Here is a 15,299-nt window from a genome sequence, read left to right as displayed (position 1 = left end):
AATCAAGTGCAACAGTCACCAACGCTGCCATCACATGAAACCCTCAATCCTTTCTTGGGATCAGATTGATAGGGACATGCAAGTGCGTGGGATATTCCAAGTATGTGCTCGTATATGTATGCACTTGGACCCGGCTTGTGCAACCTGTAACCCCCCCCACCACACACACACACAAATCACACAACAGGAAGTGACAAATCGGACAATTTTTTAAATGAAGGAATCTGCACTTCCAGGTCCGGTGAGTTGTAGCATGGTTAAAGCACAAACACAAAAGATGGTTGCACATTTTCTCACAGAGAGTGTGAACTGTCCGGAAGATCCGGCTTCCTGCTGAGGAACTGTCATCAATCAGAGATTCCATCAGTCAGCAGCTGCTGGTATAATGTCCTGGGGCAAAATGTACCCAACGGCTGGCACTGAGCGCTTGACAGCAGAAAATGTGCAGATGTTATCGTTCCGTCTTTTTTAAGAAATGACTTCATTAAACATACTTTTGTTGTTGGCAACAAGTGCCCTGAGGCTTTAGATTGTCTGGGATCTTTCTCTGGTTTAGCAAAGTTGAACCTCTTTGCTCCATCAATTTGATTCCTGTCAGTATTTGTCAAAGTGATGCCCCAGATATTTCTGTTACTGTCAAGTACCCAAGAAACAGGTCGTGTCATACCATTTGTCAACCTGTGCGCTAATCTGCTCCCTCTTGAGGAGCTTTATTCCATTTCACGTTGATGGAGAAAATAGTTTTAATACATAGCCTCCTCCTGATTGGCCAGAGTTGTTACTATAGAAACAATGAATCAGACTGACTAAGACCAATTACTGCTTACTGATGACTCCTGGCTCCAGCATGGCAACATCCATCCATCCATCTTCTTCCTCTCATCCGGAACCGGGTCGCGGGGGCAGCAGTCTAAGCAGAGATGCCCAGACTTCCCTCTCCCCGGCCACCTCCTCCAACTCCTTCGGGGGCATCCAGAGGTGTTCCCAGGCCAAATGAAAGATGTAGTCTCTCCAGCGTGACCTGGGTCTTCGTCGGGCCTCTGCCCAGTGGGACATGCCTGGAACACCCAGGGAGGCATCCAGGAGGCATCTGGACTAGATGCCCGAGCCACCTCAACTGGCTCCTCTCGATGTGGAGGAGAAGCGGTTAAACTCCGAGCTCACCGTGGGTGACCAAGCTTCTCACTTTATCTCCAAGGTAGCGTTCAGCCACTTTACGAAGGAAGCTCATTTCAGCCGCTTGTTTCAGGGACCTCGTTCTTTTGGTCATGACCCAGAGCTCATGGCCATAGGTGAGTATTGGAACGAAGATCATTAAGAGCTTTGCTTTCTGGCTCACCTCTCTCTTCAGCACAACGTAACAGTAAAGCGACCGAATAGTGGCCAGCAGTTTAGCTCAGGCGGTGGAGCGGGTCGTCCAACAACCGAAGGGTTGGCAGATCGATCCCCGCTCTCCCCAGCCAGCTGTCGCCCCCCGAGTGCGGCTAGTCTGCAGCTCACCGCTCCCCCCAGGAGATGGGTCAAAATGCGGAGAAGAATTTCCCCATTGTGGGATAAATAAAGTATCAATTATTATTATTAATTAGCCTTTCAATCTCAAGCTCTGATCTCTCCTCCCTCATGAAAAAGACCCCAATATACTTACCGTTAAACTCCTCCTCCTGGGGCAGGAGCACTCCACCAACCCAGAGAGGGCAAATTGCCTTTCTCCGGCGGCATCCAGATTGGGAAAAAATTGTGTCTGAATTGACTTCATTTCTTTGGGGCTGTAAGTCATTTTCTATGGTTGATGTCACTCTCACTCGGTCCAGTTCTCTAATACAGTCAATGGTTTCAGCTGTTACTCTGGTCATCACCTTCATATGACGACTCCGACGCCTGGCCTTACCTAAAACAGATGAATGGATAACGAAAATAAGAGACTGTTAATATTCCTATAAACGCGGTAGAGTGGAAAATGTAATGGTCACCTGTCAATCAACAGACCATACCTCTACTTAATTCACACTTGTTAGACAAAACGGTTGACAAAAGTTTTAGAAAGCAAACTGTTGGCAAACTTTTAAAGTTTGGCTCACGGAGATTTTCCTTGTTTAACAAACCTCTAGAGGTCAGTTGGGGAACGGAGTGGGCTACTTTTGTTTTTAAATGAGCTTTAACCCAGAAGTCAAAGGGTTTTTCCTTTCAAGCTTCTTACAATTTATGTACCATGTGTAACTGACCACTTCCTGCCCAAAGAATGCACATCTAAAGCTTTTAAGAAGAATTCATCAGTCTGGAAAAACACAAGTTGATAGTCTCTAAACGAAAAAGAAATAACAATAAATACAGTAACCAGTAAAGCTCTGTGCTTGTACAGGACATGTTTTCTTTACTTTTTTAGTAAAATGAAAAACTTTATTTTTAAGCTGCTTTGTTGTTTTAGCATGAACGCAGTTGGTTCTTCTGTTTCTTATTTGCTTCAATGTCTGCTAATAATTTCAAATAAGATGAGTACACTTCCAAGTTTTTTGAAAATCTTTTGAAAATCATCATCAAATGTTTACATCAATCTAGCAGACAAAAAAGGTTTTTGAAAAAGTTTCAATGGTTAAACTACTTTAATAATTCAATAATCATTATTTACATTCAGGAAATGTGAAAAAGTTTAGGGAGAGACTGGGATCTTAAGGTTTCAGAGGAACATTTCCTGGCAGACTGTAGTGCGACTCGTTAAACTAGCCCTGCAGGAGCATCACTTCATTAACTCATAAGATAAGGAGTCCACTCATGTGTGACTTACAAACCTCCCCTTGGCTCTTGCTGATCACATAAATAACATCTTGTCACAGTAAAGCGTCATCTTTATATTAGAGGAAGTAATATAATGATGTTTAATTACCTGCTTGGCTCTGATTGACCACATATACAGCGTGGGGGGCGTGAAAACATATTTTAGCAGCTGCTCCTCGCTGCTGTCAGCAACTGGGCGTCAATAGTATTGTACCGTGGCCTCTGGGTGTCTTTAGGGCCACTATTTATTACAGTCAATCATTGCGATTCTAGAGTGCGCCGCTTCCTGGTTTGGCCGTTAAAAGCCCTATCATGTTACTTAATTACATGCTAGCATGATGGGGTGGGATGTTGAAAGGGATACCAGAAGGATAAAATATGGGCAGACAGGACTGTATGCTGCGCAGACAGGGCTGTATGCTGCGCAGACAGGGCTGTATGCTGCGCAGACAGGGCTGTATGCTGCACAGACAGGGCTGTATGCTACGCAGACCCACTGGGAGTCTCTTTACGTCAATACACAACGCCATAGCTTCTCTTAGTGTTTTGATCGTGTGGATTATGTTCTAATAATGATTTAAAACGGCAATTGATGGTTCAAAGTTGGACCCTTGCACCTGTAGCTTCATTAAGTCACATTCCTAAAACTGAAGGCAAAATCTAAATTATTGTCAGGAGATCATGGTCGGCGGTAGAAACGTAAACATTTAAAAAAAAATGAACTTAAGACACGAAAAAGACCACAGAGAATCAAAAAGGTGAGAAAACAGAGTAGAAAACCTGATAAAGATAACTGAATTATTATATAGACTGAGGACAATAAACAGAAATGAAAAACATTATCAAAAACACTGACAAAAGTAAAAATAAAAATCCTCACATTATAATTTAAAAACTCAATCAATAAGATTATTTTAAAAAGAATGTATTTAGCCATATTGTTATGTATTTAACAGAAAAGCTGCAGTATCTTATTCATTGAGGACTTCCTGGGTGTCTCATGTCATTTTTGTTCTTCTTAGAAATGTTTTTTAGCTCAGCTCTTATTCCCGTGAAACTTTGCTGTTAAGTTGTTCCTGGCAGAACTCTACCTCCTCTGATTGCATAAAAAATAAAATCATCAACCTTCCTCCACCATGCTCCACAGTACTGATCCTGTGCACTAAATGAACTCAAGTCCACAGTTTTCTTTACTAAAAGCAAGAAATGATTTAGGCACATTTAGGTATAACTTTGCAAGCATGATTATCTTTTTACAATTTCTATGAATATTTGTTTTCTATTTTTCTTTTATTAACAAACAATAATGGACACCAATGGAAGATGAGGTAGCTTCTGCGATCTTTGTCATTTTAAAGAAATAAATAAAGGTAAACAGCAGGTAAATGTGGATCAAGTGGATTCACAGAACTGCAGATGAAACTGACATCTTTTTAAAAGACATTCAGTCTCTCTCTCTGAAACCTACCAGTCACTTTAGGAATCTAGGCGTAATTATGAAATATAACCCACACTTTTACAGTGACCGATAAGATGACTAAAGGAGACGAAAACAATCCTTTTTTTCCAGCAGGTCAGACTCCTGTAACCCTGTGGACTAAAGTGGTAAAGGTCCAGCAAAGCAGCTGCAGATCCTTCAAAAAACCAGAAAGCAGGAGCACCTCAGTCCTGTTCTGGGGACTTTGAACTGACTTCTTGTTGCTCTGAGAACAGACACATGTTCTTGGCTTCTCCGTGTTTTAGCACCAAAGTTCCTGTCTGGCTATAAAGCAGCTGGAACTCTGAGGCGTTCAGGGACAGACCTTTTGCTGGTGTCGTGAGTCCGGACTAAACAAGCAGCATGTCAGGCGCATGCAGTTCAGCCCTGTCTTTACTGCAATGTTCAAGTCTAGGATCTAATCTATTTGTTTTTTTAGATCATTGTGTGACAGTCTGTTATCTGCACTCTGTTTTTTACTTGTTGTTTTAGAGGCTTCCTAACCTGCTGTGTAAATGTACTTTTACTGTCCTGGTTGTCATCTTAGTTCTTAATAGCTCTTTGAATTATCTGGAAGAGGAATTGCGCTTTACAAATAAGCACAGCCCGACGACTCTGGAGTTAATTTGCCGAGTCGTTAATTCTAAAAAGCCTGGCAGACGGTCCTGAATGTTTTCCACTTGTAAATAATCTTCCTCTCTGTAAATTGATAGACCTAAAACGCTATATAGGCCTCACATACTGATGGGCAGCAGCAGTTGCTTATCTGCAATCACAGCATACATTTTAATGAGAACACATCTCTCATTATCTGCTCCTCAATGGATGTTTTTTTTTTTATTTTTTTGGTGATTTTAAGGCTTAGTATTCAAGTCAATTAAAATTCCTGATGAGTGAAAGCTTGGAACATTTTACTACATTTGTTTTCCGTAAAGATTAAAACTCCAAAATATGCATAAGGTGGGGGAACAGCCAACCCTTAAAAAAACAGAACAATTTGTTTCAATAAACATGTTCATATTTACAATACAGTTAAAATAATGTAGGTTTATAGATAGACATTAATAACAACGCAAAATAGGGAAAAACTATGTAATTAAACTATTAAGATGTCTGTCAAACCCAAACATTATAATAATTATAGTTAAGGAATCATAATTGTGTTCATCATCAATACACAATAATAACATTAGTAGCAATAATATTTGTTTTTTTTACCTGACTATGCATGTTTACCATAATAATCTTTGGTTGATATTGTTATTGTCGACAAAACTACTTTTATACAAGCTATTATCTATTATTACATCATATCTGCTTTTAACTGTTTTTAAACTTTAGAATTTATTTTAATTGTTTTTGCTCAAACCCCAGACTATTAGTAATTTTTTTTCCCGCATACAGATTTTTTTTTCTTGTTCAAATGTAAATAATTTAGTGGATAAAAGTTTTTTTTAACTTGAAATTGAATACATTATTGTGCTAGTTGGGTTAATTTCTAAGAGAGCTACAAAAACCAAAATCCAGTTTAAAGTAATCCTTGATTTGTTCTTTTTAGGCATCTGTAAGCTTTAATATTCTGCTATATAGTATTCAATGATAAATAATGATGTAAAACATATTAAAATGAATTAATAAGACTGCATCCTAGAATATGAGTAGCTTTAAAAAAAGAATAGGCCTGACGGAAACGAATCATTAAAGGAAAGCTGGTACCCCTAATATGTCTGGTTTGGTATTTTCCACTCTTATTTTTCTCAACCGTGATCTTATAGCTGCAGTTGTTGGTGAAGCTTATTGGAGTTAATGGAGCCTGGAAAGGCGTGAAAACAACAGGGCAGATAAACCTTTAGTAGTGCATAAGCATAAACAACAACCAAAGAGAAGGAGGCCATCCTGCCTGTGGTGATGTCACACTAGCAGCTCTTCATGACATGCATCTACATCCATTCCTGCCATCAATTTGTGTTCAGGACAGCTTATAGTATTTCCCTTTTATGACCCTGTGCTTTTAAAAACATGCAGACTACTTTTGTCAGAACATTAAACAGTTGAGCTGCAAAAACAACAACAAATCATTTCTACACTATTTTCAGTTTCAGTGTGGCTCATTCTCTGCAGCAAAGCAACGCAGCAGACTCCACTGACAAAAATCTCTGTTGGCAAAAATGGTACTGCATAGAAGTTTTGTTTTTTCTGCACCACAAAGCTTAAAAATGTACAAAAAATATAGATATTTGGTGCACATGGCATTACTTTATGACTTACAAAGCCTGCAGGAGACTTCGGTCTGTTTCTGGCATTTAACAGGGTATTTATTGAAATAGAGAGAACAACTCTTTGTTCTTTTGGAGAACTTTCACATGCAGCTTGCTGCTGCAAAAGCTGGTAGAAATTAAATTGTAGAGTTTACAGTGAATGACAATAACCGTATTATTTCAATATCATAAGAAATCCTTCAAAATATGGCAAACCACCACCCAAATATCCCTTTTACTAAGAAACTACCTACTGACATTTTTATATTTGGACCCAAAGAAACAGTTCAAAGGTCACTCAGCTTTAGTTTTTGGATGAAAAACCTGGACCCTCCCTCAGAAATGATCTCAGGATGTGACCGATTGTTTCTATCGTTGCCTTATTTTTGATGAGCTGATTGCCCCCCCCCCCCCCCACCCCCCCCCCACCCACCTGGCAGAGGCAGATCTCTTTACAAACGGATGACTTTTGTCATGCGGTTGATTTCACTCCATCTCTCCTTCCCCTCAGCTGTCATCACCATCTCACGCTTCACGTTCTTCAGCCACACAGCAGGAGGGATGTGTGGGACGCTCGCAGTCCGGGACGGGGCGTGTCATTCTCAGAAAAGGCCTTCTGCCGATTGGATGAGCTGCACTTCAGAACTGAGCCTCCCACAATGAGAGGATTTTCCTCGCAGTTGGAGGTGCTGACTAAAAACAGCCAGACTGGGTGATTGACAGGAGGAAGAGGAGTTGCAATGTTGACACAGGGATTTTAGGACATCCTGTTTCAGGGGGCCGTGCTGCTGTGAGACTGTGACCTCCCTGACTCATACTTAAAAATACAAACAGTGGAGGAAAAGTCCACATTAGCTGGAAATTTCGCGTTTCGTCTTGAAAATAAAAACCAAAGACATCAAAAATTAAAGCTGCAAGTGGCGCCACCCACACTCGCCATTATCCCCGCCACGCCCCCATTACCCCATTTGGTTTTACCTGCCCTAACTGGCTTCAGGCCCTTCTCTCTTCTGTCTCTGCTACCCTTGGTCAGAGCTGCATGTGACAAAAATTACTTTTCAAAAGGGCAGCTCTTTTGTTGGTTTTATCTCCATAGCAACCATTTAACTTTTTGGTCACCAGGGCGTGACGAACAGTCCTGTGCACGTTTTAGAAGAATCTGCAAAGTTAAACTGTTGGATTTCCTTGGCAACTGAGGTTTTTCTTTTAAATTAACCACAGCCACATATCTGATAGGTTCATATCGTATGTCATATCATTTTTTTTAGCTCGAGCCAACGACTCAGATTATTCATTCATCTTCCTCCGTTTTGTCTCTTTCAGGGTCACAGGGCTGCTGGAGCCTATCCCAGCCACTTGTGGGCGAAGGCGGGGGACACTCTGGATGGGTTGCCAGTCTGACGCAGGCTACTCATAGATTCAATTTTCACAACATTCCGGTAAAAAATGTGCGAGCAACAGGGGAACGCCACTTTTGGAAGCTCGCCATGCTAACGCCATTCAAAATATACAAGTTCTAATTCCAACGCTTTAGCTTCCCAATGATGCTTGAGGAAATTCAAGATGGAAGCCTCTTCCTGAGGTCAAAGGTCAATGAAATTTGGGTTGTGGCTGTAGACTTAGCCTGGCAGTGTGTGTGGGACATTTTGTGAAAATCACTCGAACTAATTTTCTTTTCCAGTTCGTCCAACAACGGTAAAATCGGCTAATTTCCCACTTTGCAACAGAATGGCCACCAAGCTGCAGGTCATGTGACCATCCCGTAGTAATTTCCAAACTTCCTTTCACTTAAAAGGTGCACCAAGGGAAAAGAATCGTGAAAATCTGGTCCTTTCAGTCCAGGACTGCTGCGCAACAAAATGAGGATCGTCTTGTAAACAGGAAATTAAAGGGGGTCTTCATAAATCAATGCATCACATGTGCATAAAAAGGTAAAGCCAGTAGAGAGACAACAGGACAAAAAACGGATTATTTACATTCCGATGGGATTTAGACCTTTTTGACCAATGTTTTGTTGTCAGCCGATCCTGCTGTTACTCCCAGTACTCGATCGATTATTTGGTTCACAGTTAATGCTCACTGAAGGATGAACTTTCACCAAGTTTAGTTGGTGAAAGTTTATCCTATAAAATGTGATATTTTTTGACACTTCTGAGCTACCCTAAAGCCCACCAACCTTTTTAAATAAGAGGGATGGTGGCCCTTATCCCAGTTTTTCACTGTAAGGATGATGTGAGTCAAGTTCATCTGTGTAATAAATACTTTATTCTCACATTAGTAGGAAAAATGAATGCAGTCCTTGATGAATCAGGTTTAAGTCGTGTTACAGACACTTATCGTTCTTAAATAACCTCACGTACAGAAATCAAAGCGCTTTGCCGTTCATTATATGTTTAAGAAAAAAAAGAAATGGGCCTGATCCTGATCATCGCCCGCCGCCGTTACCCCCGCCACCGCCTCCACCTCCAGATTGATCCTGAGCGCCAGACATCATCAGGAAGAGAACCAGAGGGACGATGTACATCCACTGTGGGTGGGAGGAGGGAAGAGAAGGAAGAAAGGTGAATACAACAGCATATTTGGTTTTTAGGATGAAGTGTGATCAATAGGTTTCTATAAGGAGTTCCTGATTCTGTTAAATCTAAAAGAGGACAAACGAGCAGACGAGGAAAAGCAGAATTAAGTTTTAGGGTCAAACCCAAACAAACACAAGACGTTTCTGAACTGATCGGAACCTCATCGAAAGAATTTTTACAATTTTATCATTTCATTCACCACCCTGAGATGTAATTAGCATTTGACCCAAAATACAACACCCCAATGAAAAAGAGTAAATCAAGCAGGGAGGCGTTAGTTATTCACACTGTAAAGAAGTTAGTCACAAACACTGAAGAAGGAGGAGGACAGGTGAGCCACAAGTAAGAAGACTGTACTTCAGTGGGTATCAGCTCTGCTCTCTGCCTCCCCCTGCTGGGGGCTGGGCCGAATTGGAGACCATGAGGAAGATAGCACCTCCCAGAATCAAATACCACTGCAACACACCACAGTATCAAGTCAACACAGCGACAGGGGACACGGCACGCGACCAAACAAGACAGAGAGGAGCTCAGCCGAGCCAAGAGAGGGGACACGGTCCATACGCCTCCAATGAAAACACAGGACCACACGACCGTGTCAAACAAAACTGAACGTTACAGCAGCTCTAAAGCAAGAAAATACCCTTCAGCGATAGTAGGCAGGGCTGAGATGAGGCAAAGGAAAAAAAAAAACCACCCAAAACTAAACTGCTGTTAAGTTATGGACACAGATGCTAAACTAGCATAAAAAAAAAAGAAAGACTTTATTTGCCTTGATGTCAACCAAATTGACTACACAAGAGGTTTGAAAGCATTGTTACAAAGACAAGTTAAAACAGAGGAGGTTAAAGCAACCATCTCTGTGGACATGAAGGTCAGACTGATGGCGATAAACTGCAGTCTTGAGGTGCAACACTTACATATTTAGCGAAGAACGACTTCTGCTCCTGTGGATTTTTGCCTTTCTTCTCAAACTCCTGCTCCATTCGCTGGATGAAGAGCGCCGTCTCAGGTCTGCGGGAAAGTTCTCATCAGTATTCAAAGAAGGAAAAGACTTGTTCCACAAGTCCTGATAAACGTGAGAAGACCAAAGACGTCAGGAAAACAGGACTCCCCCAAATATTTATACAGCTGAGCACTTCCAAAGGATCGTCTTCTGATCTATTTTCAAAGCATTCACGGTGGTCTTGTCATCATAATTTTAAACGTTTTTGAAATAAATTAATGACACGTTTTTAGCCAAAAACCAAAAACCTGTCATTTTCTAGGACAGTTTTCTGCAGTGGCAGGAGTCCATTAAAAATGTGGTAGGCAGAACTGTTGTCACGGGGTGAGCCTGCCCCTACTTACCATCATCCATCTCTCTAACTCTCATGCTATCTTAATAATCCATGCAACAACAGTGGAGAGCAATCCAGCCATACAGTTTGGGTCAAGATTCCAGCGCAGACGGGGAAAACAAAGACGTTTATGGACCCATTTGTCTGCAAGTGGATGCTTTAGAATGGAGCAAAATTAACACAAATAAACTCTTCATCACATGGCATTCGTTTGTCTGCTCCTGATTCCTTATATGAATAAAGAAATATGCAGGAATGCAGTTTTAAGCTTAATTGTCTTTATACATGTCCTCCATAATCAGGAAAATGCCATTAGAACATGTTAAAAACACCAAAACAAGATTTTCATCAGAGTCTGTCTTTGAAGAACGCTTTGAAAATAGATAAAATGATGATCAGACCTAATACAACAAAGAAGTGTTCATGTTATTGTAAAGGAAATTAAACTTGAATTTATCAAACATAAGGAGAAATGCTTGTTGAAAAACTTCTATTGAAATACATCTTTAAGGCAGCTGCTTTTGCTTGGTTTTGTACATTTAGGAATCTTGTGGCGTTTTGACTTTTCTGTTTCTAGCGCCACAATGATTTTAAACAGTTATTCTAGATAATGCTGCATTAGTTCATATGTGTGTCAAGACAAGCAGATAAGAGTGGTAGCTGTGGTCAAATATACAACCCTGAGCTTGTGGCAATACAGCAGATAGCATCGGCTCCAGAAAAAGACATTTTTTAATATAAATAAGAAAAGAAAAACTAAAAAAAAAGAAACCAGGACTGACCCTGGTGCGTTGACTGGAGCCATGATGCTGAGCGTGGTGTTGAAAACCTCAAGATCAACTTCGTCTTCCACCTCGATTCCCCTGCAGGCTCCAGGTAAAGTCACTATGGAAACGCCGATGAGGTATCCGGAGACGTCGGTGTGGAGCGTGATCACGTCACTCAGGTGGGACTCAACCATGGCACACTGAGGATCACAGAGGAGAAGCAGGCCAACCTTACCACGATGTAACCTCTGAAGTGTACCAGCTAGTTAAAGCTAAACATAAATTTCCTCTCTAGTTGTAGTTCAGCCTGAAAGGTGATGGCCTTCAGACAAACTTTCTCAGCTAAGCTTAGAACTTAAATCTACCAAAAATGATAAGAACTTTTTGATTTGAAGAATGAAAAAAAACTCATGGGATATTTCAAAAGATAGAGGAAAAAACATCAAGGTAATCACATATATCTAACTAAAACCTTTCAATCTCTTCCTCTACATTACAACAGCATTTTTGTAACTTTTAACCTCTTTCTAAAAGGCATTTTCTATGTGTATTTATTCTATTGTTTATCATTTAAACAGAAATATTTTTCCACAAAATAAATTGAAAACAAATACAATTGACTAATTTTCACAAATAGAATCAACAGAGACTTGCAACCCCTTTGGTTTTATAATAAAACAACCTGATCTGAATGTGGTATTTCCTGAAAACCTTTAAGATGAATCTGATCAAGAGTAGACCACGTACTGCTCTGACAAATGCTGTGAGGTGACCTTCACTCTGCCACTCGGTCTGTTTGTCTGCCTGCAGAAACACACGGGGAACTCGGATTCTGTAGAGGCCGTCGACTGCAGCCACTTCCTGAGGACACAAAACAAACCACAAGCTGTTGTCCAACGCCTTCGTATTGCAACACATTTTCTAAAGTCATATCTGTCTGCAGTAATGTTATTTTGCATGGATCTGTGGGGAGTGCTGTTATTACGATGACACTATTAGCTCACCTTCAGTTTGGTTCTGTCCTCCTCTGAGAGCTGGTTCTGATTTAAAGAGACACTTGGCTCCCGACCAGTTTTCAACATAAGTGATCCACGTAGCTGAAATTTTGCTACATCATCTAGGAGGGAGAAAACTCATTAGCATTAACGATTAACTCAGTCCATCAGTCTGGTTTTACATTAATTATTATTTTCTCTCTGTGCTTCCAAGATAACAAGACTTCCATCACTTTCAGTCTTTCGTTTTCACCAATAATCTGATCTCAGACTCATCTATTGATTGTAATTTACCACTAAATCCACTTTAATTCTGAATAAATAACATCCATTGATCAGGATGTTGAATACTTTCCCAAAACTGAAAACTTTTTAAGACTCAATAGAATAACAAGTGTCTGACATTAAATATATTTCATATAAATAATAATCCCAAATATGCAACATATTGTAAATGGTTAACAAGTATACTCCTTATCTCCAAGAGAGATATTGAAGATATATGCATTAGATATGTAAACAAAGCTTTGAATTTGTTAGAAACTGAAGGGTTATTTCCTTTATTCAAAAAAAAAAAATCTAGAAAAAAACTAAGCAACTATTTGTACATAATATTCTAAACACGTTTGGCCAGTGCTGAGGTTTTTTTCGTGGTCACATGGATCAGAGGAAGAGTTATGCTTATGGTAATACGTGCGACCATTAGCAACATTTAGACTTAACATACGTGCAGGTAATTCACCAATGTGCATCTTGGTGAATTTCTATCATTATTTTTGCTTGGTCGCACTTAAATACATGCAAATAACATCAGCCAAAATTAAATAAATAAAGAGAGAAAATATACAAGTTTTATTACATAATTGTTTTTGTATATGCACAAGTATGTCTATTAATGATTAGGAGTCATTTTAATGCTATTGTCTAGAGGTGTATGTTTAAAGATACCTATTCCGTATCTATTACACTTTTATTTTCCAATCAAATCACGACTAATCTTAACTTTTACATTTAATTTCAAATCTAAATGATCAAAGATTATCTTTAACAAGTAAACAACTGGTTTGGACACTACTAATTTTAAAAAAGTCAGGTCAAATTGACAATATTCTGTCATTATTAAATCAAAAAGGGTCTTACAACCACCAATTTCAAGTTATAGTTCTCTTCATTTACAGAACCTTTAGCAGCTTGCTAGCATGCTAAAACGCAACAATACAAGTACAACTCATGAATTAAAATACTTTTCTCACCAAGTTCAAACGAGTGTTCAAGTGGCACAGATAAACCATTGAACTCGGCTTCCAAACCATCACTAGCCTGGAGAACAAACAGGGAAAAAATAATGGATTAACCTTCCCTCGAGTCTTGGCCAAAACATGCTAATGCTAACATTTTGCTATATATGCTTTAGCTTCCGCTTTACCACGCCCTCTGACATAATTTCAAATCTCATATTTCAGTCTTACCCTTCGACCGTTATTGGAGTTTACTAAGTTGATGGATACAAATAACCAAACGCAGAAAACACCTGCTCGATTGTTCGTTAGCACACGAGCCATTTTAACTGAACTGGGAACCGGAAGTAAGCTTCACAGTGTACCGTCGCAGTAAAAGCACTTCCGGAGTTTTTCTTTTAAACGCATCGCACGAAGCCAGTGGCATTTTTTGATTGATTTTGGAGTGATGTTGGAATTTTTATTTTTTTTATTTTGCATCAGTAATTTTTCTCATAGCAATTTATAGATTGCAGAATCAAAACATATTAAAATACCTTCATGTAAAAAAAAAGTCTATAGGTGCAGTCTGTTGCAGGATCACAGAGCTGTATTATGTGATTTCCTGTATTTTAAAGGGTGTGAATAAAACGAAAGGTTTAAAACTGCTGTTTTAAATGACAATAGTGATGGGATGATAAATCCTCTTGCACTGACACATCCAAGACCAGCAGAGGCTGCCAGCACTCCGGAAAGTGTTTAACCCCCAAGTGCTCCGAAGCCATTTACAATTCCATTTTAATGGCTGAGCTGAACACCAAATATTTATGTGCTGCGTTCTAGGGGAGCCATTCAGAGTTTTAAATCCTTAAAGCAGCCTTCATTCAAAGCTCTTTTTTGTTCAGTAGTTCAAACCACCTAGAATTGATCTCAAGATGTGGATCAGTGTGTTTTTTTGTGAAATGTTGGTGAAACAGACTGTCGTTTATATTTGTCACTGTTGTGAAACTTTAAAAGATAAATGACAGTAGGTGTTTTAAACTTGGTTTCTGAATAACATTGTTCACACTGTACTTGAGCCTCAACTACAGAAACCTAAACCGACTGGGTCAGGAGAGGGCAAACTACGGCTCGTGGGCCGGATCCGGCCCGCCTCCATGTTTGGTCCGGTCCGGCCATGAGATCAAGACCCACATAGAACAAGATATTTTATTCCACTTCTCTCCAGTCTGTGCCCTGATCTGAAACCCCCTAAAACCCCTGTCAACTTAATTGCTTTAGAGAAATTATGCTGCTTATATATTTTCCAAACAGCGCACCCTGTTCCGTGTCCTGGTTGGCTGAAGATCTTTTTAATAATCCGTGCCGTGCAATCTCCTGTACAGAAACGCACAGTTTTTCAGTAAATCTTTGATCGTGATCAGACCTTTGTTTTCATGTTATAATCCTAGACCTATTTTACTATGAAGGTTTGAACCTTGAGAACTTAAACAGGAGAGAAAAGTGTGAAGTGTTTTACTGCTGTAAAACATCCTTCTTCGCCGATTTCATCGATCACAACTTATTTTTACAACGAAACTCCTGCAATAAACGAGGGACTACTGTACTGGTGAAAAGTTAATGCAGATATTTACCAAGCTGCAGCAGAAGACCAAAGAATTTGGCCCTTTTTTCATCATCATTGCAATAGAAACAGACTAGCAGGACACAGCGCAGCAGCCCAGTTTTAATCGTGAAGTTTATCGCAAACTGAGAGACATGTGAGGAGCTGCAGGCCTCCAAAGCAAAGACAGGGGAAGACAGACTATTTCTTGGTTATATTTCTGAAATGTATTATTTCTAAGGACATTTTTCTTAGAAAAATTTTAGTGTTGTTTATTTGATTAAAAGGATCATG

At 39.8% G+C, this 15,299-nt stretch overlaps 1 protein-coding gene and 1 long non-coding RNA gene across 3 annotated transcripts; both read right to left on the bottom strand.

The window, feature by feature from the left end:
- Positions 1–272: 272 nt before the first annotated feature.
- Positions 273–7,059, bottom strand: LOC144994329 (uncharacterized). Its single transcript, XR_013657827.1, has 3 exons — positions 6,941–7,059; positions 828–1,888; positions 273–426 (listed from the first exon to the last, which is right to left on the bottom strand). It is a non-coding gene; the product is annotated as an uncharacterized LOC144994329 (long non-coding RNA).
- A 1,690-nt stretch (positions 7,060–8,749) lies between these two features.
- Positions 8,750–13,812, bottom strand: emc10 (ER membrane protein complex subunit 10). 2 transcript variants are annotated; one of them, XM_004071170.4, is made up of 8 exons: positions 13,655–13,812; positions 13,439–13,505; positions 12,195–12,307; positions 11,938–12,051; positions 11,206–11,390; positions 10,004–10,097; positions 9,441–9,538; positions 8,750–9,034 (listed from the first exon to the last, which is right to left on the bottom strand). In XM_004071170.4, exons 1-7 carry the CDS (start codon positions 13,745–13,747, stop codon positions 9,452–9,454), a joined length of 753 nt encoding a protein of 250 aa, XP_004071218.1. In that variant the 5' UTR covers positions 13,748–13,812; the 3' UTR covers positions 8,750–9,034; positions 9,441–9,451. The 2 variants fall into 2 exon arrangements, with proteins under 2 accessions (XP_004071218.1, XP_004071217.1); XM_004071169.4 differs by lacking the exon at positions 9,441–9,538.
- Positions 13,813–15,299: the final 1,487 nt, after the last annotated feature.

The sequence above is a fragment of the Oryzias latipes genome, chromosome 8 (assembly GCF_053564925.1).
Source record: "Oryzias latipes strain Hd-rR chromosome 8, Olatipes_Hd-rR_3.1".
Taxonomy (NCBI): domain Eukaryota; kingdom Metazoa; phylum Chordata; class Actinopteri; order Beloniformes; family Adrianichthyidae; genus Oryzias; species Oryzias latipes.
This window is presented reverse-complemented; position numbering and strand designations above follow the sequence as displayed.